We start from the raw sequence: 25,771 nt of genomic DNA, 5'->3' as shown, positions 1-25,771 counted from the left end.
CCTGCAGTCTTTGACTATTAAGTGTATTAGCTGTGGGGTTTTCACAGATGCCTTTTATCATGTTGAGGAAGTTCCCTTCTATTCCCAGTTGGTTGAAGAGGAGTTAGGGTTGAGTTTTACTGGAACTATGAAATGTGGATTAGAAAATTGAAGATGCTATGTCCAGTAATGAGTGGGAATAATAATGTTTAACTTGTTTAGAAAAGAGGGACTGGCTTTTCCCCCCCTCTTTTTCCCTCCTTCCCCACCCTACTCCTTTAATGCTAATTGTCTTCTCATTGATCCATACAGGTGGGCCTGTAATTGTTTACTGAAGATTTTCTGAATAATTCAGATTTCTTGAGCAATGGAGAATATTGGTTTATTTATTTATTTATTTTTTAAATACTGGAGGTTTTTTTTTTGTTTTTTGTTTTTTTTGGTAGCTAGATTGAAGGGGAAAACAACACAGGGAGCAGAGAGAATACTAAATCGTAAATAAAGTGCTAATCATAGAATTTTAAAAAAGGGAACAAATTTTTGTGATATCGAGGGTATGGTTATGAAGAATTCCATGTTTACTTTGAACCTGGCTGTCACCTGACTTTCCAAAACATTTTGGCATCAGTGGTTTTGTTTTTGTAAGTTTTCTTAAAAAATTTAATAGCTTTCTTTGGAAATTTTGTTTTACAAGGTAAGGTTATGTTTCACTTGATGTGGTGATTACCCTTTGTTTGATTTTTAAAACTTTAATTGTGTTTCCATGCAGGTACATTCTAATTAGATAAATATATATTTTTAAAATTTTATTTCTTTCCTTCATGTTATAAGTCTCAGAAGTTAAATAACTTAGGGTTTAGCTAAGAATCTTCCTGTTAAGGCAGAATTGGAATTTGGTAATTTAATTTTTGTTTTGTATTCTCTTTTGTAGCAAGGTTATTACTTTTCTTTTTTTTTTTTCAATCAACTTTAACATCTCATTACAAATGAAAATTTATTTGTAACTTTTTCAAAGAAATTAGTTCACTTTGCTGCATTAGAGACTCATCATTCATACTGAATAGAAACCTAGTAATTTTGGCCTTTCATATTGTTTTCATATATTAACACTAGAAATGGTGACACAAAATAGAAGTTATAACCACTTTATCTTCCTTATATTCATTTTTTTTGCAGAGAGAACCTCTCTCTCTAATCTTACAGTTTGAAATTTTATTTTTCTCTTCCCAAATTATTTAAATAGATTCCCTACATAAGTAATATGGATCAGAGTTATATAATACCAGTTACAAATACTACTAAGAGAATAGAACTAAATTTAGTATATACCAACTTTAACGGTTCTGTACAAAGACTACATATATATTTATTGCTCTCTGATCTTAATGTTTGCATTTAAACATAACAAAAAAACCTACAGAGTATGTTCTGCTATTGGTTTATATTTAATGCAGTCTTCTTTAGCATCTACATGTAAATTTGTGAAATAATATATTGTGAATTACATACAGAATGATAACCTTGATATAGTGCAAGAATTTGATCACCAAAAATATATTAATAAATATTTATTATGCATCTGCTAGCTATAAGCTGTATACAGGGTTCTGGGGACTAAAACGAAGTTTAGAAAATAGTCTTTTCTACCAGGAGATGGAAATAATATTTATTGGACTACTGAGTACTAAGGACTATGAAAAGCCATCTACTTCTCTTTAAATATGTAATTTAAATTAGTCTTCATAAAAATCCTGTGATTTAGACAGTATGATTCTCATTCTGTATCTGGTTAAGAATATGAGCTTTGGATCTTTCACTTTCTAGCTCTTAGGAAACTTGTTTAATTTCTCCATGCTTCAATTTCCTCATCTGTAATAGAGAGATAATAGTCCTTATCTTACAAGGTTATTGTGAGGATTAAATGAAATAATACCTATAAAGTGCATAGAATAGTATGTGACACCTGTAGTAAGAAAACAAAACTAAACTAAAAAGTTCTATATATGTTAGCTATTACTGTTTCTTATTAGGAGACATATAAGTTAAAAAATAAGTCTTAAATATTGGTTAAAATAATATTTAAAACAGGATGTTTGACTCTAAAATACTTACCCTTACACTACTTAAACGTATAGAGGATTTATCCTTGGATAAATAGCAAAAGTGAAGGCAGAATATGGTAAGTGACAAAGAACATTAAGTGCTATAACATACAGAGTACATATGGGTTTGTAATCTACAGAGATAAAGGTGTAGAAGTTGATCTTAGTTTTAGAGTTCAGAGAAGGAAGGAAAGGAAAAGTTAGTGGATTATTGCAATATCCTCCTTGCTTATTTCCCAGCATCCATTTTTACTCCTTTTACTTCTTTTCCTTTGTATTCATTGTTACCAGAGAAATTCTTATAAAATTCTAAAAAGGACATTGCTTAAATTCTCTACATAAAATGCTTCAATGATTATAGTTACTATATTTTGGTTGCCTATTATGTATAAGTGTAGGAATTGGCAAATTTTTCTAATGTAAAAGGCCACGTAGAGTAAATATTTTGGCTTTTTGGGTCACAAAAGATCTCCTATATTCTTTGTTTTTGTTGTAGTTTTTTCTTTTAACAATCCCTTAAGGATGTAAAACCATTTATTTCTGGCTTTGCTGATCCCTGTGCTAGGAGATTCATGTGAATTAACTTCTTATTAGAATATTGGCAAACTTTATATTAATCCTTATTTTATAGTTGAGGAAACTGAAGCTTAGGCAAATTTGATGAAAGTCACAAGGCAAGTAAAAGTCAGAGCCTGAATTCAGATTTAGGTCATTAGAATTCCTAAATCTTTATACTTTCCAGGATATCCTGCTGCCTCTTACTGCTTTTAAAATAAAATGGAGATTTCATAGTACTACGTGTAAGACTCCTCATGATCTTGTCCTTGTGTACCTCTCCAGTTTTATCATTTATTACTACTCCTTTCTTTTGAACATTCCCTAGCCTAGCTATCCTGAGTGGCTTATAGCCTGGTTTATGCTTTATCTGTGCCTGCAATATTTTATGACCTCAGTGATTTTGATAATCCACCTCAAGTGCTCCCTACTCTGGGAAACCTTGCCAGACACTTATAGTATGTGCTTTATGCTCTTTCTTTGTGTTCCCCTAGAATCCTGTGCATTCCTCTTTCATAACGTTTACCACATTGTCTTGTGTTTACCTGCTTTTACATTAGATTGTGAGTTTTTAAGGGCACAGATACCTCACCTTTATGGCTTAACCCCTACTATATAGTAAGTGTTTGGTGTATTTTATGACCTTAGTAACTGTTTATTAAATGAATGAATAATCTAATGGCATTGAGAGTGGTAGAAATTATATCAAGAAATATGCAGTAGCAGAAAGACGTGAGTCTGGATTCAAGGATGAGAGGGAAATTGAGTTAATTCTAGATAACCTTCCATAGCTTCAGTGGGAACGAGGCTGATAAAGTAAATTGGAGCCTGGTGATTATAGAGGAGTTCAAATACCTGAGTAAGGAGTTACAATTTTATCTTAGGTTCAACCATACAGCAGCGAGTGTTTTTTTACATCTGTAAATCGAGGTTCTCTTATTAATACCTGAGTTTTATGTTATAATGTCTTAAAATGTTTTTTTAAAGATTATATTTTTTAAGGCATAGGTATATGATAGTTTTGATTAATAGTTACTGCATATGTGTCTCTAGAATCTCATAATTATCAGTACTACTTTTAAAGACATTGGGAACATTGAGTGATTTTGAGCAGGTTGGTAGCAGTTTGAAAACAATTTTTTAAGATTAATCTGATTGAGGTATGCAGAATCAGTTGAGATCAGAATGGGAGAAGGGAGGCTCTTTTTAAAGAGTTAACATATGAAGTAATAAATCAAGAAATAGATCTGTGTCATTAGGATAGAAAAAGAAAGCTTTTAAGTGACACTGGTGATTGAATATAAAGAAAGAAGTCAGAGAGATGACTGAGAAATCAGAAGGAGACAATATGCCTGAGTAAGTACAATGTCCTCATGATTGGTTTCCCTTCCTGCTTCTCATGCATGGGTGCTGTGTTTGGCTGTGGGTAGATGGTGGTGGTATGGACTTTTTGGCAGCCTGGTGAAGGCTGTGGAGCCTCATTTTAAGTGAATGAATGAAAAAAAGTTGTTATTAAAATACTAGAATATATAAAAACAAATTTACGATAATATATGTGCTCTTTAATCAATGCATTTAAATAACAAGATATGGCAGTGAGTCTAATAACTACCATAATTTTGAAGTAGTGATATATAGATGGTATTTTTAGATATCTATAGCAACTCTAATGTGATAAAAATAATACGTTAGTGACAGAAATCATAGTTACTGTTAATATTATGGTAGGTTGTCTAGGTCTATTAGTGAAAATGGTGATGTAATTTTTATGATGAAGTTTATGATGAAGTTTATGGACCCCAGGTGATGAAGTTTATGGACCCCAGGTTAATAATCTTTACTTGTATTGTCTCCTGGTTTCAATCTAGTCTGTATTTTTGTCATAGTACTGTACTTTTCTTTGCAGATAGTAATTTTTTTTTTGTCTGCTTTTTGGAAATAACGTGTTTTTTGTGTGAAAAATAAAATGCTGAAGAGCATAATTTTCTGGTTATCCTATCTCATGGCAATCAAGACTGTTAGTAGTGTAATATATGTAGTACCAGTATCTGTTTCTGGGCAATATGTATTTATATAGCTACATAAACATACAGAAATAGAATCATACTGTTATACTGTTTTTTTAACTTGCTTTTTAAATTTAAAAACATATGGCCATTTTCCCATCAATAGATATGCCTCATCTTTAAAAATTTATAGCATTAAAAAATTGAGATATATGTCATATAACACAAAATTCACCATTTTAAAGTATTTCAACTATGTTATGAACACCACTACTATCTACTTCTACAATATTTCCATCATCCTCAAAAGAAACCTCATACCTATTAGTTCTAATTTGCCCATTCTACCATCTGCTAGCAACCACCAGTCTACTTTCTGTTTCTGTGGATTTGCCTATTCTAGGCATTTTATGTAAATGGAATCATAAAATATTTGACCTGTTGTGTCTGGCTTCTTTCGCTTACCATGTTTTCAAGATTATTTTATGTTGTAGCATGTAACACTATTTTATTCCTTTTTGTGGCTAAATAATATGCCGTTGTGTGGATATACCATATCTTGTCCATCTTTTCATTAGCTGATGTACATTTGGGTTGTTTTTACCTTCTGGCTATTGTAAATCTGCTATGAACATTTATGTATTAGTTTTTGTGGGGACACATGTTTTTACTTCCTTGGGTATGTAACTAGGAGTAGAATTACTGACTTATATGATAATTCTATGTTTAACTTTTTGAGAAATTGGCAAACTTTTTCACAGCAGCTGCATCATTGCATTTCCACAAAATATGTTTTTTTTAATGGCTAAATGTAATCAATTTTATTGATGTGCTATAATTTGGTCTCCTGTTAATTCGCGGTTGATTTCTTTAGCTTTGGCAATTATCAACAATAATGCAGTGAAGACTTGTATATGCACCTTTGTACACTTTTTTAAAAGATAAATTTCTAGAAGTAGACATGCTGGATTAAAATGACTGCACATTTAGAAATTGATACATCTTGTCAGATTGCCCTTCAGAAAGTGTTGCAAAATATTACATTCCCACCAGTTGTGTAATGATTGCTTGTTTCCCCAAATTCTTATTCACATTGTTAATCTTTGCCCTTCTGATAATAAAGAATATATGTAGCATATCATATTTTTCTCACTGTCTTTTTGATCAGGCTTTTATTCAAAATTAGCTGTGCATATCATTTTTAATTCGCAAATTTTTTTATTAATATTGGGGTTATATTCCCTTTCCCCCCCTTTTTGGGCCACTGTATGTATTCTTTTGTAATTTGTGTCATCATGATCTTTACCCCAAATTTTCTATTGGGGTGTTTACATTTTTTAAAAATTCATTTGTAAGAGCTGTTTATATTTTAGAAACATTACCTTCCTGTCCATTATGAATATTACAGAGGCCTTTTGCTCTGGTTTCCTCTTTATCTTTGGGTTTATGACTTTAGTCTTTCCTTGTGGACATGAAAATTTTTTATGTTGTTTAATCTGTCATTCTTTCTCTTTAGATCTTTACCTTACTTGGAAAAGTTTTCTGCACCCCACCATTGTGAGATGATTGTCTTGCATTTTCTTCTAGAAATGTCCAAAATTAAACTTGTTATGGTTTAATAGAAGCTTCGATTTTGTAGTTAGACTTACTCATGTTCAAATTCCATTCCAGTCACTTATTAGCTATGATAAGTGTTGGATATTTCACAATTTCTTTGTAGTTCAACTTCCTCATTGGTAAGATGGCAATTAATAATACACAGTTTATAATTTTAATGAAATTAAATACGATAATGTGTGAAATCGTTTTGCATAGTATCAGGACATAGACTGGGCATAGTTTCTTCTCTCTCCCACTCAAACTCTTATCTTTCTTCAGCCAATTTAAAAATCTGATTCAAAAGATAAGTGAAGGAGAAGTTTCAAAAAATAGAGGGTAGTCTTCAGTTTTCAAACCCGGAGAAGCCATGCAGGATGAGTACTGACTGAAAAGGGATTTGCAAATCGATTTAGAAGTTCCAAGTAAAATATGTTTAATGAGAACATTTTTCATTAGAGTAATGAGAGAAAGCCACATTTTAATAGATGAGGACTAAATAAAACCATATAACATACACTAAGGATGATATATGCATAGGCAGCATGTATCCATCATTATTTATAATATCTTAGAGAAGTAGTTATAACTTTTTCTCTCATTGTTAGAATGCTAGTAAGAGCATAGGGGTAGCAATAGTAACACATATATAGTATATTTATATTGTGTGTATAATTCGTACACAATTTAGGTTATTTTTACTACTAGTTACAAATTACAATACTTGTAGCACTTTTCACAGTCATCAGCCTGATCAAGAACTGCTCCAATTGAATTTTATTCTTACTATTATGGAATTTATATACATTTCTTTATTAAATTACAGTTGTTCATAAGCATTGTTATATATCTTTTGTGGAATGCAACCTTAAACCCATTTTAGAGGGGAGATGGGAAATAAATGAATGTTTACACATAGTAGACATTGTTTACATTTTTCTCATCTTTCATAGACTAAGGTTTTTGGGGGCAGAGAACACAGTTCTCATAATTAAAAATAATGGATTTTTGATGTTTTAAAGCATTATGTTTTCGTTTTCTTTTTTTGTGAAACAATCTCAAAATAAAGTTTTTAAAAGTTAATAATGTTTAATTCTTACTCAAATGAGGAAGTAATAGACATGGATTGTGTGCAGCTGGGTTTTAGAAATTCGTATCAAATTCTATTCCTTGACTCTGAGTCACTTCTGTCATTCCTAGTATGTTGTAAGTATACTGTCCTCATTTTGTCAGCCTCAAAAACAAGAAGGAAATTCTGTATTGGTTAGCTCAGGAGGAAGGTAATGAGTTTAAGTAACAAAACAGGAAATTTGTTTCTCTGTGACCTTTGATGAGTTTGTGAAGTTGGCATTTGACTGCAGTATTGAAATTCAGAAGAGTTTTATATTTAGTTTGCTTTGTTGCTTTTGCACAGTATCTACTTGCCAGGAAAAACTAGGAATCCAAGTTAAAGGCTCTACTCCCTTTGTGGGAAATGATGAACAATACTCTTCCTTCTGCTGACAAAATCTGGATATCTATTTTACAATGGCTGGTTTTTGCTTTCACATAGGGCCAAAGTATCCTTTTCCTGGAACCAAGCTTGACTCAAAGCTTTTCTGAGTTCTCTCTTATTCTTTATCCTTGTAAGTAACTATTTTAGGTAGCTGACACCCCTCCCCTTCAAACCTTTTCCCCTTAGTACAAAGCACCACCTTCTTGGCAGTCGTTTATATGAGTAGAGTGGGTACTCTCATTAGGCATTTATTCATGCCGAAAAGCTAAGGATTATCTCTGTTGTTTAGCACTATCTGTTTTGGATCAATGTGACTCAGCATTATCCCTGCCTTTTAAATTCTTTTATAATTAAGTTGTTGGCACCTTAGAACCCTTTCCAAGATGGAGTTTATCTCTGTGCTTTACCAAGTTTAATCCTAGAGTTTGGTTACTAAGATTTTTCTGTTTTATGCCACTCTTTTTAATGGAGCCTTGTAGTTTTGGATATGGCTTTTTCCAAATTCTAAACCCTGGTTCTCAGATAAAGTAAAACTAGTTTAACACTTTTTTTTTTTTTTTTTTGTATATTTTGCGGTGTACATCTAATGCTGAAGCATTGTAGTATTTGATTCAGGTCAAAAGTGTGGGGCCGCTGTTATGGTTACTCTTAGACTTTCATTATCACTCAACTTTGTACTCAAGATTTCATTAAATTATTTTCCAAAGAAACAGAAAAGCTAAAATAATTAGAAAAGCTATTCATTATGAAAATTATAGACATGAGTTAAATTCTTAATTTTTTATACTCCAATTATTTTCTAGTAACAGAAACCAAATAGTTTCTTGAATTAGTGTTTATATTTTCTTGATGCAATATGTTCTTAGTTTATACGTAGACAATATTTTGTTTTATAAACAAACTTAAGACGTTATATTTGTGAAGTATTACTCAATTCTTTGATTTTGTAAACTACTAGAAGGAGATCCTGAAATTGGAGGGTAGGAGAAGGAAAAAAAAAGTATTTTGTTTTTTTAATGACGTTTTAGAATATAACTTCAGTTTTTTACACATTCAAACATGTTAGACTGAATCCAGTTTTTCTAGTGGATTTGTTACTTTTATAGGAACTCTCATACTCTTGATATACTTTTTAGCAATGTGGTTTATCTAGATGATCTGTGACCCTTCTAACTTGTCTTAGTTTGGGTCTGACCATATTTACTCTTGAATTTATAGCAGCAGAGATGTTTTCATTTCTGGTGGGTTTGAGAACTGTGCTGTGTATTCTTGTGTATTCATCTTTCAGGTTGCACCGACAGTTGTTTTAGGAGAATACAGTACTTGTTATTGATTAGCAATTTTAGGAGAATACTTGCAGTAAACTTTCTGATCTTAAATTATAGACATCTTTGTGAATAGAGTACTCTTGCTTTTGTCTTTTCCTGTGCCACTTAACTTTAGTAGGTTAAATATAATGGAAAAGAGAGGAACTCAAGGGGAATTTACAGCAGTCAGATACAGCAAGTGACCTTGCTGGAGAATAAACAGATACCCTCATGTTTCTTCTTGGACACATGCCAGATGTATTGGATAGATTTTTCTTAACTACATAATAGCATCTTGAGTAAATAACAGGGTAGAAACTTTGTTCTCTGTTCTGTTTTTTTTTTCCTTGCTTACCTAGATGTCTTAACAGTTGTCCTCAGAGGGATGTAAGCACAATTGGAGTTAGGCTGACAGAGAATTTAGAGAACAAGAGTACAAATAAAAAATCCCAAACTGTTTTTCTTATTTATTTTTTCAGTGTCTGTATTTGTTACTGAAGTAGAAAATGAAAGAGAGGAACTGCTGGTGTGAGAATTCTTTAGTGACATGGGAACATGGTTTCCTTTGTGTTATCTCTAAGCTACACTGTAATGGGCGTTACATTTGTTGTTCCTATGTCAGAAAAACGAACTGTTTCCAAGTCACTATGTACTCCATTCAGGCTGCTTGGATTTAGGGTATGATAGTATTAGGATTTGGGTATTCCTCTAACCAGACTGTTATCTCTCCATACATCCTGCTAGTTAGGATTGTACTTGTCTCATTGGGGTTTCTGAGGGGGCTATGCATAAGAAAAACAAATAGCACTAAAAACTTATTAATGTATAAGACTTGTGCTGGGCTGTTTTAAAATCAAAACCTGTACGGGACCTTCTCCTCAACTCCCCTGCTTCTAGGTCAGTTTTTGAAAATCAATTTGAATATGAATCAGTTTTCTGAAATTATTAAAGTTGTTTTCTTTCACTCAGCAAAATTATTTTGAAATTTATTCATGTCGTCATGTGTATCAATACGTCATTCCTTGTTATTGTTGAGTAATATTTCATCGTTTGTATTTACCACGTTTTGTTTATCTGTTAGCCTGTTGATAGACATTGGGTTGTTTCCAGTTTCGGGCTATTACAGGTAAAACTAAGAACATTTGGAATCAGTTGAGTCTTTTTGGACATATGTTTTCATTTTTCTTGGTTAAGTGTCTAGGAGTGAAATATCTGGGTCCTCTGATAGGTATATATTTAGGAAACTGCAAAACTATTTTTCAAAGTTTTGCTCTTTTTCATTTTTATCTGTAGTGTATGGGAGTTCCAGTTCCACATTCTTGCCTGGACAGTCTTTTTAATTCTAGCCATTGTAGTAGATGTTGTGATATCTTAGCATGGTTTAATTTTCATGTCCCTAATGACTTTGAGTATCTTATGTGCTTATCTGCCTATATCATTTTTGGTGAAGTATATGTTAAAATGTTTTGTCCATTAAAAGTTTTTCTTATTAAGTTTTGAGAGGTCTTTGTTTATTCTGGATATACATTCTTTATTACATATATGATTTGAAAATATTTTTTTCCAGTCCATGGATTGTTTTTCCATTTTCTTAATAATATCTTTCAAGGAACAAAAATTCTTAATTTTGATGAAGTTCAGCTTACCTTTTTTTTTTTTTTGCTTTATGGATCATGCTTTTGTTCTCTTATTTTAGGTCTTTGCCAAACTCATGATCACTAAGATTTTCTCCTATGTTTTCTTGTAGATGTTTAATAATTTTAACTTTTACATTTATAGTTCCCTGTGCCCCTCTGAACTAGAGATAATGAAAACATCTACAACTTAGAGTGTTGTGATTACTGAGTGAATTAATAATACATGAAATTAATACATGTTACTGATTTTCAGTTCATTTTTATATATTATGTGTGGTAAAGGTTGAGGTTCATTTGTTTCGAATATGGCAGTCTAATTGCTTTAGCACTACTTGTTAAAGATTATCCTTTCCCTCTTGATTTGCCTTGGTACCTCAAAATTAATTGACCACATTTACATGTGAATTTATTTCTAGACTCTCTGTTCTGTTCTCTTGATCTATTTGTTTATCTTTATGCTAATACCTTATTGACATAATGTAGCTTAATAATAACTCCTGGAATCAGGCAGTATATGTCCTCATTTCATGTTTCGTTTTCACAGTTGTTTTTGGTTGTTCTAGGTTCTTTGTATTTTCATATAAATTTTAGAATAAGCTTGCCAGTTTCTGTAAAAACTAACCTACTGGGATTTGATTGGGATTACATTGAATCTATAAGTCAGTTTGGGGGAAATTAACTTCTTAAGCATGTTGAATCTTCAGTTCTATGACTATGATGTATGTCTCCATTTATTTACCTCTTTAATTTTTATCAGCAATTTGTTGTAGTTTTTAGTGTACAGGTCTTATGCATCTTTTTTCACAGGAGTCCCTAAGTATCATATAATTTTGAATGCTATTATAAATGGTATTTTTAAAATTTCAGTTTCTGATTGCTTGTTACTTGTGTATAGAAACACGGGAGAGGGCGTATATTTATTTTTCATTCTGTAACCTTGCTAAACTTACCCATTAGTTCTAGTAGGTTTTTTTTGTGTGCGTAGACTCTGTAGGATTTTTTAGATATACACAATCTTGTCTGAGAATAAAGATGGGTTTAATTCCTCTTTCTAATCTTAATGCCTTTTGTATCTTTTTTTTTTTTTTTTTTGTCAGATTGCATGGGCTACAACCACTTTGCCTTGTTCCTGATCTTTGCAGGAAAGCATTCAGAATTTTATTGTTAAGTGTCATGTTAGCTATAGGTTTTTCATAGGTACCATTTATCAGGCTGAGTACATTCCCATTTATTTTTTAAATGAGAATTTTTTCTTTTGAAATAGGAATGGCCGTTGGATTTTTCCAGATGCTTTTTATGCACCTATTGAGATGATCATACATAAATTTTTAGTTTAGATATAGGTGGATTATATCAATTTGTTTTCAGATGTTAAACTTGCATTCCTGGGATAATCACCAGTTGGTGTGATACATCATTTTTTTTTTATATATTACTAGATTAGATTTGCTAGAATTTAAAAAATCATTTCGTGTGTTTGGTTTTGGTATTACGATAAAGTTCATGTCAACTTTATGAAAGAGTTTGTGTAGAATTTGTATTTTCTTTTCCTTAAAGGGTAACCAAGGTTGAGAACTACTGCACCAGATAGGATCTTTGTTTCTTTCGGTTTCTAAAATTTTAATTCTGTTCTTCTCATGTAATAGGACGTGTACATGCTTATGAGTGAAGACCAACTCATTTGTCATAATACTTAATGAATGAACCTCATTGGAGGTAGAGTGGGAAAAGTAAATAAGTTTTGCTAGGTTTAGCACAGAAGCAAGTCAATGTTTGATTTGAATTTTTCAGTGAAGCAGAATCGACTCCAAAAAACTATGATCTATAGTAGTGGGGAAGGCAAGATTTCATATACTCACAGTGGTATGCTAATGTTGGCTTGTATTAATTTGAAAGAGCTAGTTGTTAATTTTTCAGAAATTTTTCAAGCCAGTTATTAAATACAACCTATTAAAATTATATAACATAAAATTAAGTCATATTAGAAACAAAGGTAATACTCAAAATTTGTTACTTCCTAATTATTTTACTATATTTTACTATTATCTATGCTGTTGAGATTATTTATGTCTAAAATACACTATAATGTTGTGTTAACTGGGCATCCTGTTGATAGCTTGAAATCTGCCATTCATATGGGAGATTTTGTACCACAAATGCAGGTGGGAGTATTAGTACCACAGAAATAGGTTAATGCTACAAATAGAGCTTAATTTATTGATTGTCTAGTCCTAAGAAATGATGAAGGAAATATTAATAATCCAAATTAAGCGTTAACATGTTCTAAGTCTGCTGTGAATAGCACAAGAAATCAAGGAAACCTTTCGGTATTAGACAATGATTGTCAGCAAAGAAATTGGTCAAGTTATTGGACAAACAAGTGAAGTTCTGACATAAGTCTTTGTTGTTTTGGTTTTTTCTTTTTAATGTAAATGAAATAAATTGTCAACTGTCATTCATATTGTTACTGCACTCATTTGTCAGTTGCAACCATAAGTTGGCTACAGAGACAACAAACCAACTAAAACATTCTGTGAGAGTCATTTGGCTATATGGAATTTACAATAATGGGTAATGTATATTTTATTATTTTTTTTTAATTTTGTGATATGCACACTTTATTTTAGTGGAATTCATAGCAAATCACACAGCACTCTCCACCCATACTTCCCCGCCAGAGAGTTTATGTCTTCAGATATTGAGCAGTTCCTATAGTTAGTTATATTGGCTGTGTCTTGGTTCTTCTGCGCAACACCCAGCAATTGATGGCTGCTGCTTAGTACTTAGGAAGAGGCCCAGAGTTTCTGTGAGGTTTCTCTCAATTTTCCTGCTTTGTCTTCAGTCTTTTCCAGGCCCAGCATGTGAGGCAGTATGGCGTATTAGATAAGACTGGGACTGTAAAACCAGACTGCTTGGATTAAATCTCAGCTGTGCCACTGACTAGCCACATAACCAGAAGCAAGTTCCTTGTACATCTCTAAAATAGAGATAATTAAAATGCCTATAACTTAGAGTAGTTGTGATTACTAACTGAATTAATACATGTAACACCCTATGGATAATGTTTTCATATGGTTGGTACACATTTAATGGTAGTTACAACCTGTTATTTGTCTCCACTTGGAAATTACTGAGATGCTCATCCTTTGGTGGAATAGCTGTCTGCTTCTCTTAGTACCTAGAGACAATTTTAATTAGCCAGGGTGTCGTCTTTGGTCAAGTACTTATGGATATATAGAGCTCATACATTTGACTTTCTCCTTTCTATCATATGATATTTTCCCCAGTACTTGATTTTCCAAACACTTATTTAACATGCACTATACCCTGGACTCATGTTTAGGTCATTTTTGTGCAAGGATTCTCAACCTTGGTACTGTAGACATTTTGAGCAAGTTTTTTCTTGTAGAATGTTTAGCTGCATCCATGACCTCTACTTACTAGATGCAGTTAGCACCATTCCCCTGAGTTATGACAAGTAGAAATATCGCTAGACATTGCCAGATGTCCCCTGAAGGGTGAAATCAACCTGGTTGAGAACCAGTTTTTTAGACGGTACTTCAGTGTGTGCTGTGATATAAGACTGTGATTTGTTATTTTAGTGTTTCTTGGAGAGAGCCATGACAGTTTTATTAACCAGTACTTGTATTTTAGACTGCCTTAGTTTTATTCAATAGATCATTCTCATATTTTCACTTTAATATACCTACTTGATTTGGGATTGCTGCTACTGGGATTGGTCAGTAGAGCATCTTTTATTGGTGACTGATCAAACTGGTGGCTTAAAAAAATCCTTTCTCGACTGTGTAGATGCCATGGATTTAGACATCTCAGGGAGTTTTCCAGTGGATAACATTCAGGCCTAAACTTTTTTTTATGTCATTGCACTTTGGTTTCAAAAAGAAGAGACATGTAATCTCATATCTTGTGGATGATTTCATTTCTTATGTTATGCTCTGAGGTGATTGGGAAAACAAGTATTTTCTACTCCAAGAAAGGAAATTATTGCTTGGAGATAGTCTGTTGTCCTGAGGCAGTCATAAGTGACTTTTAGGCTCTTTAAAAAAAGAAATAGAAACCCCCAGGGTATTTTATATGAATTAAAATTATTGAACAATTAAAGAATAAATGTAGTGTAAAGTGTTACTGGTAGTAAGTTCTTAAAACATACTTTCGAATATAATCTTTATGTTTCAGATGTATACATATATGTATATTTTAGGGGAAGAATGTAGTATTGAATCTACAAATTAAAAACATCTAGTATTTCCTTTACACATGGTTTGCCTTATCACAATATTTTTCATAATACTAAATGATTTTTAAAATATTGTATTATGTGTATATCAGTGATTTGTAGAAGAAAAATATCCTGCATTCATAGCTTAAATAAATACCCAAGCAAAATCAAGTTAATTTCCTCAATCAGAATATGGAAAAACTTCAAAAAAATATTACGAGTGCAACAGTTGAATAAATCTTAGATAAATTATCTGCAATAGTTTATTTACTTCTATGTTCTTAGGCTTATAGTAGCTAAACATTTCTCAGAAATGTTTAAATATACTGCCTTTGATCAAAGAAAATAATGGACATTTAAATGGACAGTGATCTCTTTATATAATTCATTAATTTTGTGAATCTTTTTAAAGTACCTTTTTGGCAGAATTTTATTTCTTGTTTTATAGATCTTTTTATTTTTTATAGTGTAACCTTGTTATTTTGATATTTTGCAGATATCTGTAAGTATTATAAACTTCAGTATTGATAACATGCTAGGTTATTATCAATTATGACAAGGGTTGTTTTTCAAAATGTGGAAACTTTACATATGTCTTTAAATATATGTCAAATGTCTTTAAATTTAAAAAGCCCTTTGTAAAATAATTAACAAAACACTACACATCTATTAGAATGGCCAGAAATCCAAAACATTGACAATATTAAATACTGGTGAGGATGTAGAGCAACAGGAACTCTCCCTGCTGATGGAAATACAAAATGGTACAGCCACATTGGAAGACTCTGGCAGTTTCTTATAAAACTAAACATACTCTTGCCACACAGCCAGCCAGCCATCTTGCCCCTTGGTATTTACTCAAATGGATTGAAAATTTATGTCCACACAAAACCTTGCATGTAGATGTTTATAATTGTCAAAACTTGGAAGCAACCAAGATTTCCTTTAATTTAGCTTAATGCATTTCACATTCATCCAAACTGGCTGTTACCAGTTTGGGGTGATTATGAATAAAGTTGCTACCAACATTTATGTACAGGTTCATGTGTGAATGTAAGTTATTATTTTGCTAGGGTAAATATCTAGGAATGGGATTGCTAACTTGTATAAGTGTATGTTTATGAGAAACTACCAAACTGTTTTCCAAAGTGGCGATACCATTTCGGTTTACCAGCAAAATATGAGGGTATGTGTGTATACATGTATGAATATGTATGTTTGTGTGTGTATGTTAACATACACACAAGGATGTTGAGGTGTATGTGGCATCCTGTCAGTCCTAGGTATTGTAAGATCACTGGGTATAAGGTACTCGAGGGCAAGGATGTTGCTCATTTTGTTCACTGTTGAAGTCCTAGTGCTTGGTATATTACATCGTAGTGGTAGGCCTGCAATAACTATTTGTTGAACAAATGTTAAACTAGTCAGAAACATGAAACTACAAAAATCTGAACGTTATTTTTTTCATAATGATTTGTGACTTTACCTTCATAAAACACGTGATTTTGTTTTTATTTTTTAGAGTGGTGACAGAGAAGGAGGTATCATGAAAATTTGGGGGTTCTTTCGAATGTTTGCATTATTTTCATTTACAGATTTTAGTTCAATATGTCACTGAAGACAAATGCCATCCAGAGGCCCTTGGTATAGAAGTGGAGTGGGAATGCTAATGAAATTGTTGTTTATCTCAGAGTGTCTTCTAAGCTTTTGTGATTGCCATCAATCTTTATTTTTAGCAGTATAATTATACTGTATCAGTATGATTTGCTAGGTGCAGTTTTTTAGTTATCAGCTGGTGAGCCCATTCAGGGAAGGTATAAATTTTATAACATTTGTAATGATTAATAGTTGCGTATAATTAAAAGTAGATATTGGTGTGGAAATAGAAACTTCAGAAATGTTGCAATGCAAAGGCTGTTTTGCTTTATTAGAGAAGGTAAACTTAGATATATTTTCTCCGAAAGGAAAATGGTCTTAATGGTTAAGACCAGATGGGAAAGATGGATATTAGTCAAGGTAAGTATTTAACAAAGAATAATGGATTCCATAACCTTTGGAAATAAATGTCAATATAAGATAGATTTATCTTAGAATGTGTAAAATATAAGTCATTGACCTCTTCCTCTAAAATGTAAGCAGAAGTATCTAATTTAGGCTTAATTTTGTCTTCAGTTTTGGGAACTCTGACAGCATCAGCATCTCTGCCTAAGGTTGCTTTGCAAACTGTTGTTGAGGTGATCACTTACTATTTCTCTGGAAATAAGTGTATGTCTAGTGATTTGTATTTTAGGGTTGGATTCATTCAGTTAGAAATCTCTGGTTCATTACGAAGCAGTTTTTGGTAGTTGTAATATTCTCTCTTTCTTAGTCTGAATTCTAAATAAAATAATGTTAATTGCGCTGAGCTATAGACTGAGATAAAATGACCTTAAAAATAGACTAGGTAATGGAAAACAGTATGGAAGTTCCTCAGAAAACTAAGAATTGACCCCCCATATGATCCAGCAATCCCTCTACTGGGTATTTACCCCCAAAATTTGAAAACCTTTATTTGAGAAGATACATGCACACTGATGGTCTAACAGCATTATTCATAGTGCCCAGGTATGGAAGCAACTGAAGTGTAGATAAAGAAGATGTGGTACATATATACAATGGAATATTACTCATCTATAAGAAGAGATGCAATACTGCCATTTGCAACAACATGGATGGATCTTGAGATAATCATGCTAAGTGAAATAAGGCAGACAGAAAAAATTGAAAACGACATGCTATCACCCATATGTGGGATATAAATCTAAAAGCAACAAACAAACATGACAATCAAACAGACTCGTGGACATGGACAATGGACTAGTGGTTACCAGAGGGGGAGGGGGAGGTAGATAGGGGTAAAAGGGGTCAAATAAGTGGTAACAGAGAGAAATCTAACTATGGGCAGTAAATATACACTTGGAACTTACTGGACTTTGTTGGTCAATGTCATCCCAATAATTTTTAATGAAAAAAATAGACAAAGTGCTGAGAGGGAAACTGTGGCTTAACACCATAAGGACTTACATCTTTATATACACTATAGAGCCTGCTGTTTTTCAAAAAGCTGTTTCAGATGACCAGTATTAAAAGAAGTTTAGTTCTAGCCTACTAACAGTTTGGTTTAGCTCAGATTATTGGGGAAGATGAGGCAGTTATGCTGTATTTTTCTAGCCCAGGTATAAAACCTGAGATTAAGGGTTTCTTAGCAATTTGTATATTTGGTTGTATTGCATATACATTTTATAACGTGCTATTCATTGAAATAGCATGGTATGTAGTTATCTTGTATTTTATTTCAGTTTTGAAAACTCCTAAACTCCTAAATTTAAATTTTTTGAGGGCAAAATTGCCCTAGTGTTACATGAAATTATTCCAGTTTTTTTATTCTAATTTATTTGTTAAATTGCAAGCAAAATTGATAAAATTGCTTCTAAATTAAAAAAAATTGGAATACATTTTTATGAAGTCAGTATTTTACAGATTTACTGGAAGTTTTTGCTTAGTGCAACAGTGTATTTCTGAGAATAAACTTTACTAGATGTGGTACATACATACAATGGAATATTATTCATCTATAAAAAGAGATGAAATTTCTTCTTATCAGTTAGACATTTTCATCTATCTTATCAATTAGACTTCAGTGATGGAGATTAAAATTTGTTTACTTTCCAGATAGTTCATGTAGGAAATGAAAAGTAGGAGATAATCAGATTTTTTTGTGCAGGACTTATAGTTACTCTCAGACATTTTGAAGTATAATCTAGGAGGGCTTCATATACGATAGGCTAAGGTCCAAGTAATGGAGGAGGGTAGATGGCAGGTTCAGAGAAGCGTATGTGGTTAGTATTTAGGGAACTATATAGAGTATTTTTCATAACATTGAAATGGGATCTGAGACTGAAAAGTTTAAAAGGTTGTGTTGTGAAGGGACTTTTAGTTTACTTTGTTACATGATCAGAATCCTCAGTATGAATTAGGTTGATGTAATGGAAGGATCCTTTGGGACCTGATGTAAGACATTGTAGAAATTAGAAACTCTTGGAAAAACTCCTTCAAAAACTTGTGTCTTTCATCAATTTGAAAAAGAAGATGTAATTTCCAAAATAAAACACTTCTATTTTCTGGTTAAAAATGTGTCACCCAGTATTTACACATTATCAGTGTGACATTTAGAGATTTAAATTATATTTGAATTATTATTTCATAGTTTAAGTTATTTTGAAATAGGTTTTGTGGTATGTCTCCAAGGTGGAAAATTGATGCTGAGGAACTGAGAGGGAAAATAAAGCTGAATAGGATTCAGTAACATCAATTTTATAAATTTGAGTTCTCTAAGTTTTTGGTAGCACATTTGTAGAGCTCATGTTTGGAACAGTAGTAATCGATCGCCAGAACTATAGACTTTACTAAATTACTCAGTTAACCCAAATGAAAACGGTTTTAGCTTCAGTCAGACTATCCAAATCTAGATTCATTGTGACTTGTATTTTTATTGGCTTCCTAACCAAATCCAAGAGATTTTGACCCCTAATATGAAAGTATTAATATTACTTTGGTTTTTACATATTATTAGAAATTGGTAAACATTTTATGGATCTGTTTTGCAGGAACAGATTTTGTAAATTTTAATAGACTTATAAAAATGGAAATGGGAAAATTTTTTAAAAATACAGTTTTACATAATAGCTGTTTCAAAATTAGAATTATAGGGCCAGAAGAGTTTGCAATTATTAATCTACCTAGATTTTTAAAATATTTAGAGAAATTGAAAATGTGGATTTATTAGTTTTTTGAGATTAATTTTTTAAAAAGCATTGACTGTTAATTGGCTGTAAAATGGGAGAAGGTGGTAGATTTTAGGATCATAAAGCATATGATTATTGCATAAACACGTATTAAGTGCATACTGTGTGGTAGGAACTGTATAGAGATAAAAAAAAAAATAGGCCTCTACACAGAAATAACTCATAGTCCCCTTAAGGAACATACCACCTATTGGGAACCATGGTTGAAGCAGCCAAATTAAGTTGACTTCTAATCCCATGCTTTGTGCTTTCTAAAATTAGGATCTAAAATTAGCGACCTGGTGAAGGGTGAGGGGGTGGGAGGGGGCGCCCGCTAAAATAAATAAATAAAAACAAAAATAATTAAAAGTAAATTAAACATATGTTTTTGTACATTTTCTAGTCTTTGTTTTTACTCATCCTCATTGTAGTTACCTACATGTCTTTGAATCTGAATCTGTTTGATTTGCCTTGGCTTAATCGTGTATTTTTGTAGAATCTTATTATTTTCCACTAGTGCAGAAGTACCCACAAAAAGACATGTGCTTTATGGTGTACAGTAGAAATTCTGAAAACGTTGTTATCTAAAAATTTTATTTTCAGACGTGTTTTACATAGGCTGAATGTGGTAGAAATCAGGTTTGTGGAAAATGATCATATTCTTTGTGCTGTTTGAAGATCTGTGACATTTATGGGAAATAAAATATGGTCTAGAATCACCCAAGTTCTATGAGGATATAAAAGCCAAAGGGTTTAACATGGAAACTTGGAAGCTGATTACTGTTAACAGTGTTTCCCCTTTTAAAGTTAGGAGGAAGGAATGATTATTTCACCTTTAGAATGAAGAAGGCAAATTTTGATATGAGAAACTTTGCTTGTACTCTTATGAACTAACTATGATTTCTTGATACATGATACAATACCTGTAGGTTGTTTATTCTCTACATGTAACAGTTTTAGACCACTTGAAAGTAACTCTTCCATTGACATATAAATTCTAAACTCTACTTAGAAACATTCCCAGATTTAGACACTTGGTTTTGGTTTGTGTGTATATATGTTAAAATATGAGCAAAGAATCAATTATAAATACTACAAGGCAATTTACTGATAGTACACAGGAGTTTAATTAGGTTTAGGACTTTGTTATTTGCTATTCTTGTTAGATCTGAACTGGATTTTATTTTCAGCCAGTTACCAAGCAGTAATTCATTCCTGTATTGGAACCCTTGAATGGTTACTTTTAGGGCCATTTGTCATCTGCTCCACACATGACCACTTGAGTTTTATGTCTAGTTGGTCATCACTAATGATTGTTCAGTGATTATTTTGGCAATTAGCATGAAGAAGACTGTATAATATTGGTTTTGGTGAAGGGGCCATGTAACTCATTATCCAAATTAGACACTTTTGAAAGTGAAAAGGACTGATATTAATAACAACTGATATAAACCAAGACTGGCCCATGCAGACAAAGATACACAGTTTCCTTAATTAGCATGCTTTTGATTTCAAGTAACAGAAAACACAACTCAAACTAATTTAAACAATAAGCAAAATATATTGACTTGTGGTTCTGAAAAAAGTGTTTGGGAGAGCTACAGGTACGAATTGGTAGAAATCTGGCTTTTTTCTCTATTTTCTAGACTCTGACTTCTATGGCTGACCTCCCTTATGGTTGTTTGATGGTTGTCAGCAGCAGTCTGGGCCATATTCTCCTACATTTGTGACCAGCAGGAGAAACCTGTTTCTCACATAAATAGAGAAGATCCTTCAGCCTGTGGTTATTATATAATTCTGAACTAACCTGTGTGACAGGGTAATGTCTTGTGCTTGTTGTCTTAGATATGGATATCTGAATATCACTGAGGCAATGAGAATAGGATTACTCCAGTTTTCTTAGACTAGTGGTTGGAAAACAACTACAATTCACTGTGAAGTCCAGTGGCATTGCTTATTTGAATTTTCCCTTATACATCTTTTACTGAGTTCCTGCATGCACCTAGCATACTGCGGATCTATTTTTCTCTTAGCAAGAATTTTTAGTATAAAATGACTTAGTAGCCTGACAAGGGGAGACAAAAAGAAAACTTACCATTCCATTTTTTCCTTTCATTTTTTTCTATAAGACTAATGATTTTTTTTTTTTTAACAGACTAATAGGGATGCCAAAGGAAAAATATGATCCTCCAGATCCTCGCAAAATTTATACCATCATGTCAGCAGAAGAGGTAGCCAATGGAAAAAAATCTCACTGGGCAGAATTAGAAATCTCGGGTGAGTGGAATCTGAAGCATTTAATTTGGGATATAATAGCAATAATAAACAAGAGTATTATTATATTTATTGTACATTTTTAATTAGATGAACAAATCAAGAAAATATAAGACACTGAGGTACTAGTGTTTAATTTGCCTGTTTTTTTCTGTGACTGCATATCTTTGTTCATATCTCTCTCTTAAGATTGATACTTTGAGCCAGAGTATCTAGAATTGAAGAAATTGGGAGTTCACTTTCTAAGTAAAACTAGGTTACCTGATATAATAGATTTCATTCTGGCTACTGCAGAGTAATTATTTTTGCAAATTGAAATCTTTGCCATCCTCCTATTCTAGTGTTGGCAGCATAGGGAACCTAGAAGCTCTCTGTTTATCCTAACAAATAAGTGATAACTGAGTTATATGACCTCACATATTTAAGATTTGATAATAGATTATGATTTCTAAAAACTCATAACTTCAGTCTAATAGTGGAAAAAAAAAATCAGATAAATTCAACTGAAGGACGTTCTACAAAATACCTAACTAGCAATCCTTAAAACTGTCAAGGTCAGAAAAACAAGGAAAGATAGAGAAACTGTCACAGATCAGAGGAGGTTAAGGAGGCAGGATCACTAAATGCAAATGGTATCTTGACTTGAATGTTAGGAAAAAAATGGTGTAAAAAGGGGGTAAAATCCAAATAAAGTTTGTAAATTAGTTACTAGTAATGTACTGATGTTAGTTTCCTAGTTTTGACAAATGTACCATTATAATGTAAGATGCTAATATTAGGGGAAACTGGAAGAAGGATATATAGGAACTCTGTATTATCTTGGTAACTTATCTGTAAATTATTCTGTAAGTAATTTTCTAAAATTATTACAAAATTTAAAGTTTATTAAAAATAGAATATGAGCACTTTTTAATGAACTGATGCAATACAGATTATACAGGTTATATTTATACAGATTATATATATATATATATATACAGATTGTATATATACAGATGATCGATCGATCGATCGATCGATAGATAGATAAGTAGAAAGCTAGCTAGATAGCTAGCTAGATAGTAGTTTTTCCGCCAGGAGACTTTCATTTGGAAGAGGTAAATGCACAATATAATGTCAGTAGCAAGAATTACCTATACATTTAACTAAAAAGGTAACTGGATGGATGAGTATTGGTAATCAAAAGAATGAATATGAGCAAATCTTACTAGATTTACTTAGGATTTCTCAAAGTGGCATTGCTGACACTTAGGACCATACAGTTCTCTGTGGTTGGAGGCTGTTATGTGGACTGTAGGATGTTTAGCAGCATTCCTGGCCTCTACCCACTAGATGCCAGTAGCACTCCTATAGTTTTAACAACCAAAAATGTCTTCAGATTGCCAGAGTACTCTGGGGAGCAAAATTGCCCCTGGTTGAGAACCACTCTGTTAAACCCTGAAATATGTTTCTCTTGAAAACTTTGTTTCCTATTAAACTACAAAATCCTAGTTGGCACTTTAAGCCTGGTTATAGGCAGTGCGAAGGAACCTGTGGTGGAAAGAACCCCGGACAGAAGATATAAGTTTGAGTTTACTGCTTGATAGCTTTGTGAAAAGTGACATTTACCTTTTGAGATTTTTTTGCCCTCTCTACCTTCAACTACTTTTTAAATCAAAATCAATTGTTTGGAAAGTGTTATATAATTAAAACACCATTTTACTTTTGTAAAGTTTATAAAATGATCTTAATATAAATTATTAAGATGATAAACATTTTATAGAAGCTGAGGCTAGGTGATTTGCTCAAGCTTATATAGTTAATAAATAGTAAAAATCAGGACTCTGAACCAGGTCTTCTGACTTTTTCGAGCATATGTTTCACCATAGCTATCAGATGCTGATTGGTAAAACTTAATGTGTGACTATTTCCTTGAGTATATTGTACTTAATGGAAAATGTTAAACCCGGGCTAATCTATATAATTGTAACATCAGAAAGCCGGGGAAGATGTGTCCTTTGGGGGTCAAATGGTTTTCCTGGGGGCTAATCTGAGGTTGGTTTTATAGCATAGTAATTACTCTTGTCTATTTAAAGTTGTAGACTAATCCAGGCCCTAGCTATGGATACATCTTGCACTATTTTCATTGTGTATATGAGAAAAATACTTTTAGGAGTATGACGTAAAAAAAAAATTCAGGACTATAAAAGCTCAGTTCAGTCCCATGCTTTCTCCTTGAGACCATATGATCATCCTGATTCCAAGAGTTCTCATTACTCCACATCTTACTTGATACATGGAACATCTGTGAGGAAGAATGGTTGTCAGGCAAAAGTGGCCTGAAATTAAAGAAGGGTAAGGTGTGTTTGGAAGCAGTCAGATGGCATTCAATACAAAATTAAAAAGTCAAAGATACAATAGCTGTATATATTTGTAGGCTCTTCTTTTTAGTTCTTGCAGTTCAGTCTGTCTTGGGCCTAATGTTTAATGCTTCAATATTTTTCCTTTTAGGTAGAGTGCGGAGCTTAAGTACATCACTTTGGTCATTGACACACTTGACAGCACTGCACCTAAATGACAATTACCTTAGTCGCATTCCACCTGATATTGCCAAGCTTCATAATCTGGTTTACCTGGATTTGTCATCCAATAAACTCAGAAGTTTACCAGCAGAACTAGGAAACATGGTGTCTCTCAGGTGAGAAAATGTTATAGATATGACTCACTATATAAAATTCTAAATTTACCAAATATGAAAATTATGAGATGTTACTCATAGTAGGCTTTCCATATGTGTCTGAAGATCAAATGATATAAATTTTCTAAGCACAGTGTTTGAGTTGATAAAACTTAATATGACTTTTTCCTTGAGTATATTGTACTTAATAAAAACTTTTTAGTCATCTAATAAGAGGGCTGTTTATTTTTTCTATAGTCTGCCCAAAATTTTAGTCATAAACTCAGACTTTATGCTTTCCTATTGTTTATACTATCTTATGCTTTATTTTTAATGTTTATGTTCTATTCTTCATCATACCTTGATGTGATTATAAAATTACTTTAAAAATTAATGTAGATGATAGTTTATTAATTTTAGTTAAATCCTAAAGTTTGTAAAAATTTTTACTTTTTTCAGTGAATTAGGCTAGGTTCCTAGATATGTTATCTTTGGATACTAAGAATATTTGTCACCTTAATTTGCATCTGATGGACAGTTGAGTGATAGAGAAAAGGGAATGGATTTAACCTGAGAACGATATGCAATTTCTACACCTTTAATAATCTGTACTAGAGAAATGAGTACATTATAGAAATACTGTTGACATTTGTGACAGTTACACATTTTTTGATACTTTAATGTTATACAACATTTTTAGATAAGTATAAACTAATGTGCTTTGAATGTAAATAAACATCAATCATGGTTGGAAAGTTAAGAAAACAATTGTAGATATTAATTAATAAAGCTTAATAAACTCTACTAAAACATTTTTTTTTTTTTTAAACAGGGAATTGCTTTTAAATTACAATTGCTTACGGGTTTTGCCTTATGAACTTGGTCGGCTCTTCCAGCTACAAACTCTAGGTTTGAAAGGTGAGTGATTTTTTTGAAAAAATGTAGTATTAACACTCAGTATTGAGGTGGTCTGAGCCTTTTAAAGACCATTTTGGTTACAGTAAAGGTCAGATTTTATTATAATTTTGAGAATGTGTGATTATACTTTCTCGAAAGAAAATTGGTTCTTTGTTTTTTAATTGAGCTTCAGGATTTCAACAT

General features: G+C 32.3%; 1 protein-coding gene across 3 annotated transcripts in view; it reads left to right on the top strand.

Annotated features, from left to right (window-relative positions):
• The window catches only part of CNOT6L (CCR4-NOT transcription complex subunit 6 like), a 99,670-nt gene that overhangs the window by 6,931 nt on the left and 66,968 nt on the right, over positions 1 to 25,771 (top strand). For 2 of the 3 annotated variants that reach the window (XM_011360581.2, XM_023530885.1), the window contains exons 2-4: positions 21,896 to 22,017; positions 24,505 to 24,691; positions 25,503 to 25,588. In XM_011360581.2, the coding sequence (XP_011358883.1) occupies positions 21,896 to 22,017; positions 24,505 to 24,691; positions 25,503 to 25,588 (395 nt within the window). Of the gene's footprint in view, positions 1 to 21,895; positions 22,018 to 24,504; positions 24,692 to 25,502; positions 25,589 to 25,771 lie in introns of those variants that run through there. The other variant, XM_023530886.1, reaches the window with a different exon arrangement.

This window comes from Pteropus vampyrus, unplaced genomic scaffold (assembly GCF_000151845.1).
Source record: "Pteropus vampyrus isolate Shadow unplaced genomic scaffold, Pvam_2.0 Scaffold56, whole genome shotgun sequence".
Classification (NCBI taxonomy): domain Eukaryota; kingdom Metazoa; phylum Chordata; class Mammalia; order Chiroptera; family Pteropodidae; genus Pteropus; species Pteropus vampyrus.
This window is presented reverse-complemented; position numbering and strand designations above follow the sequence as displayed.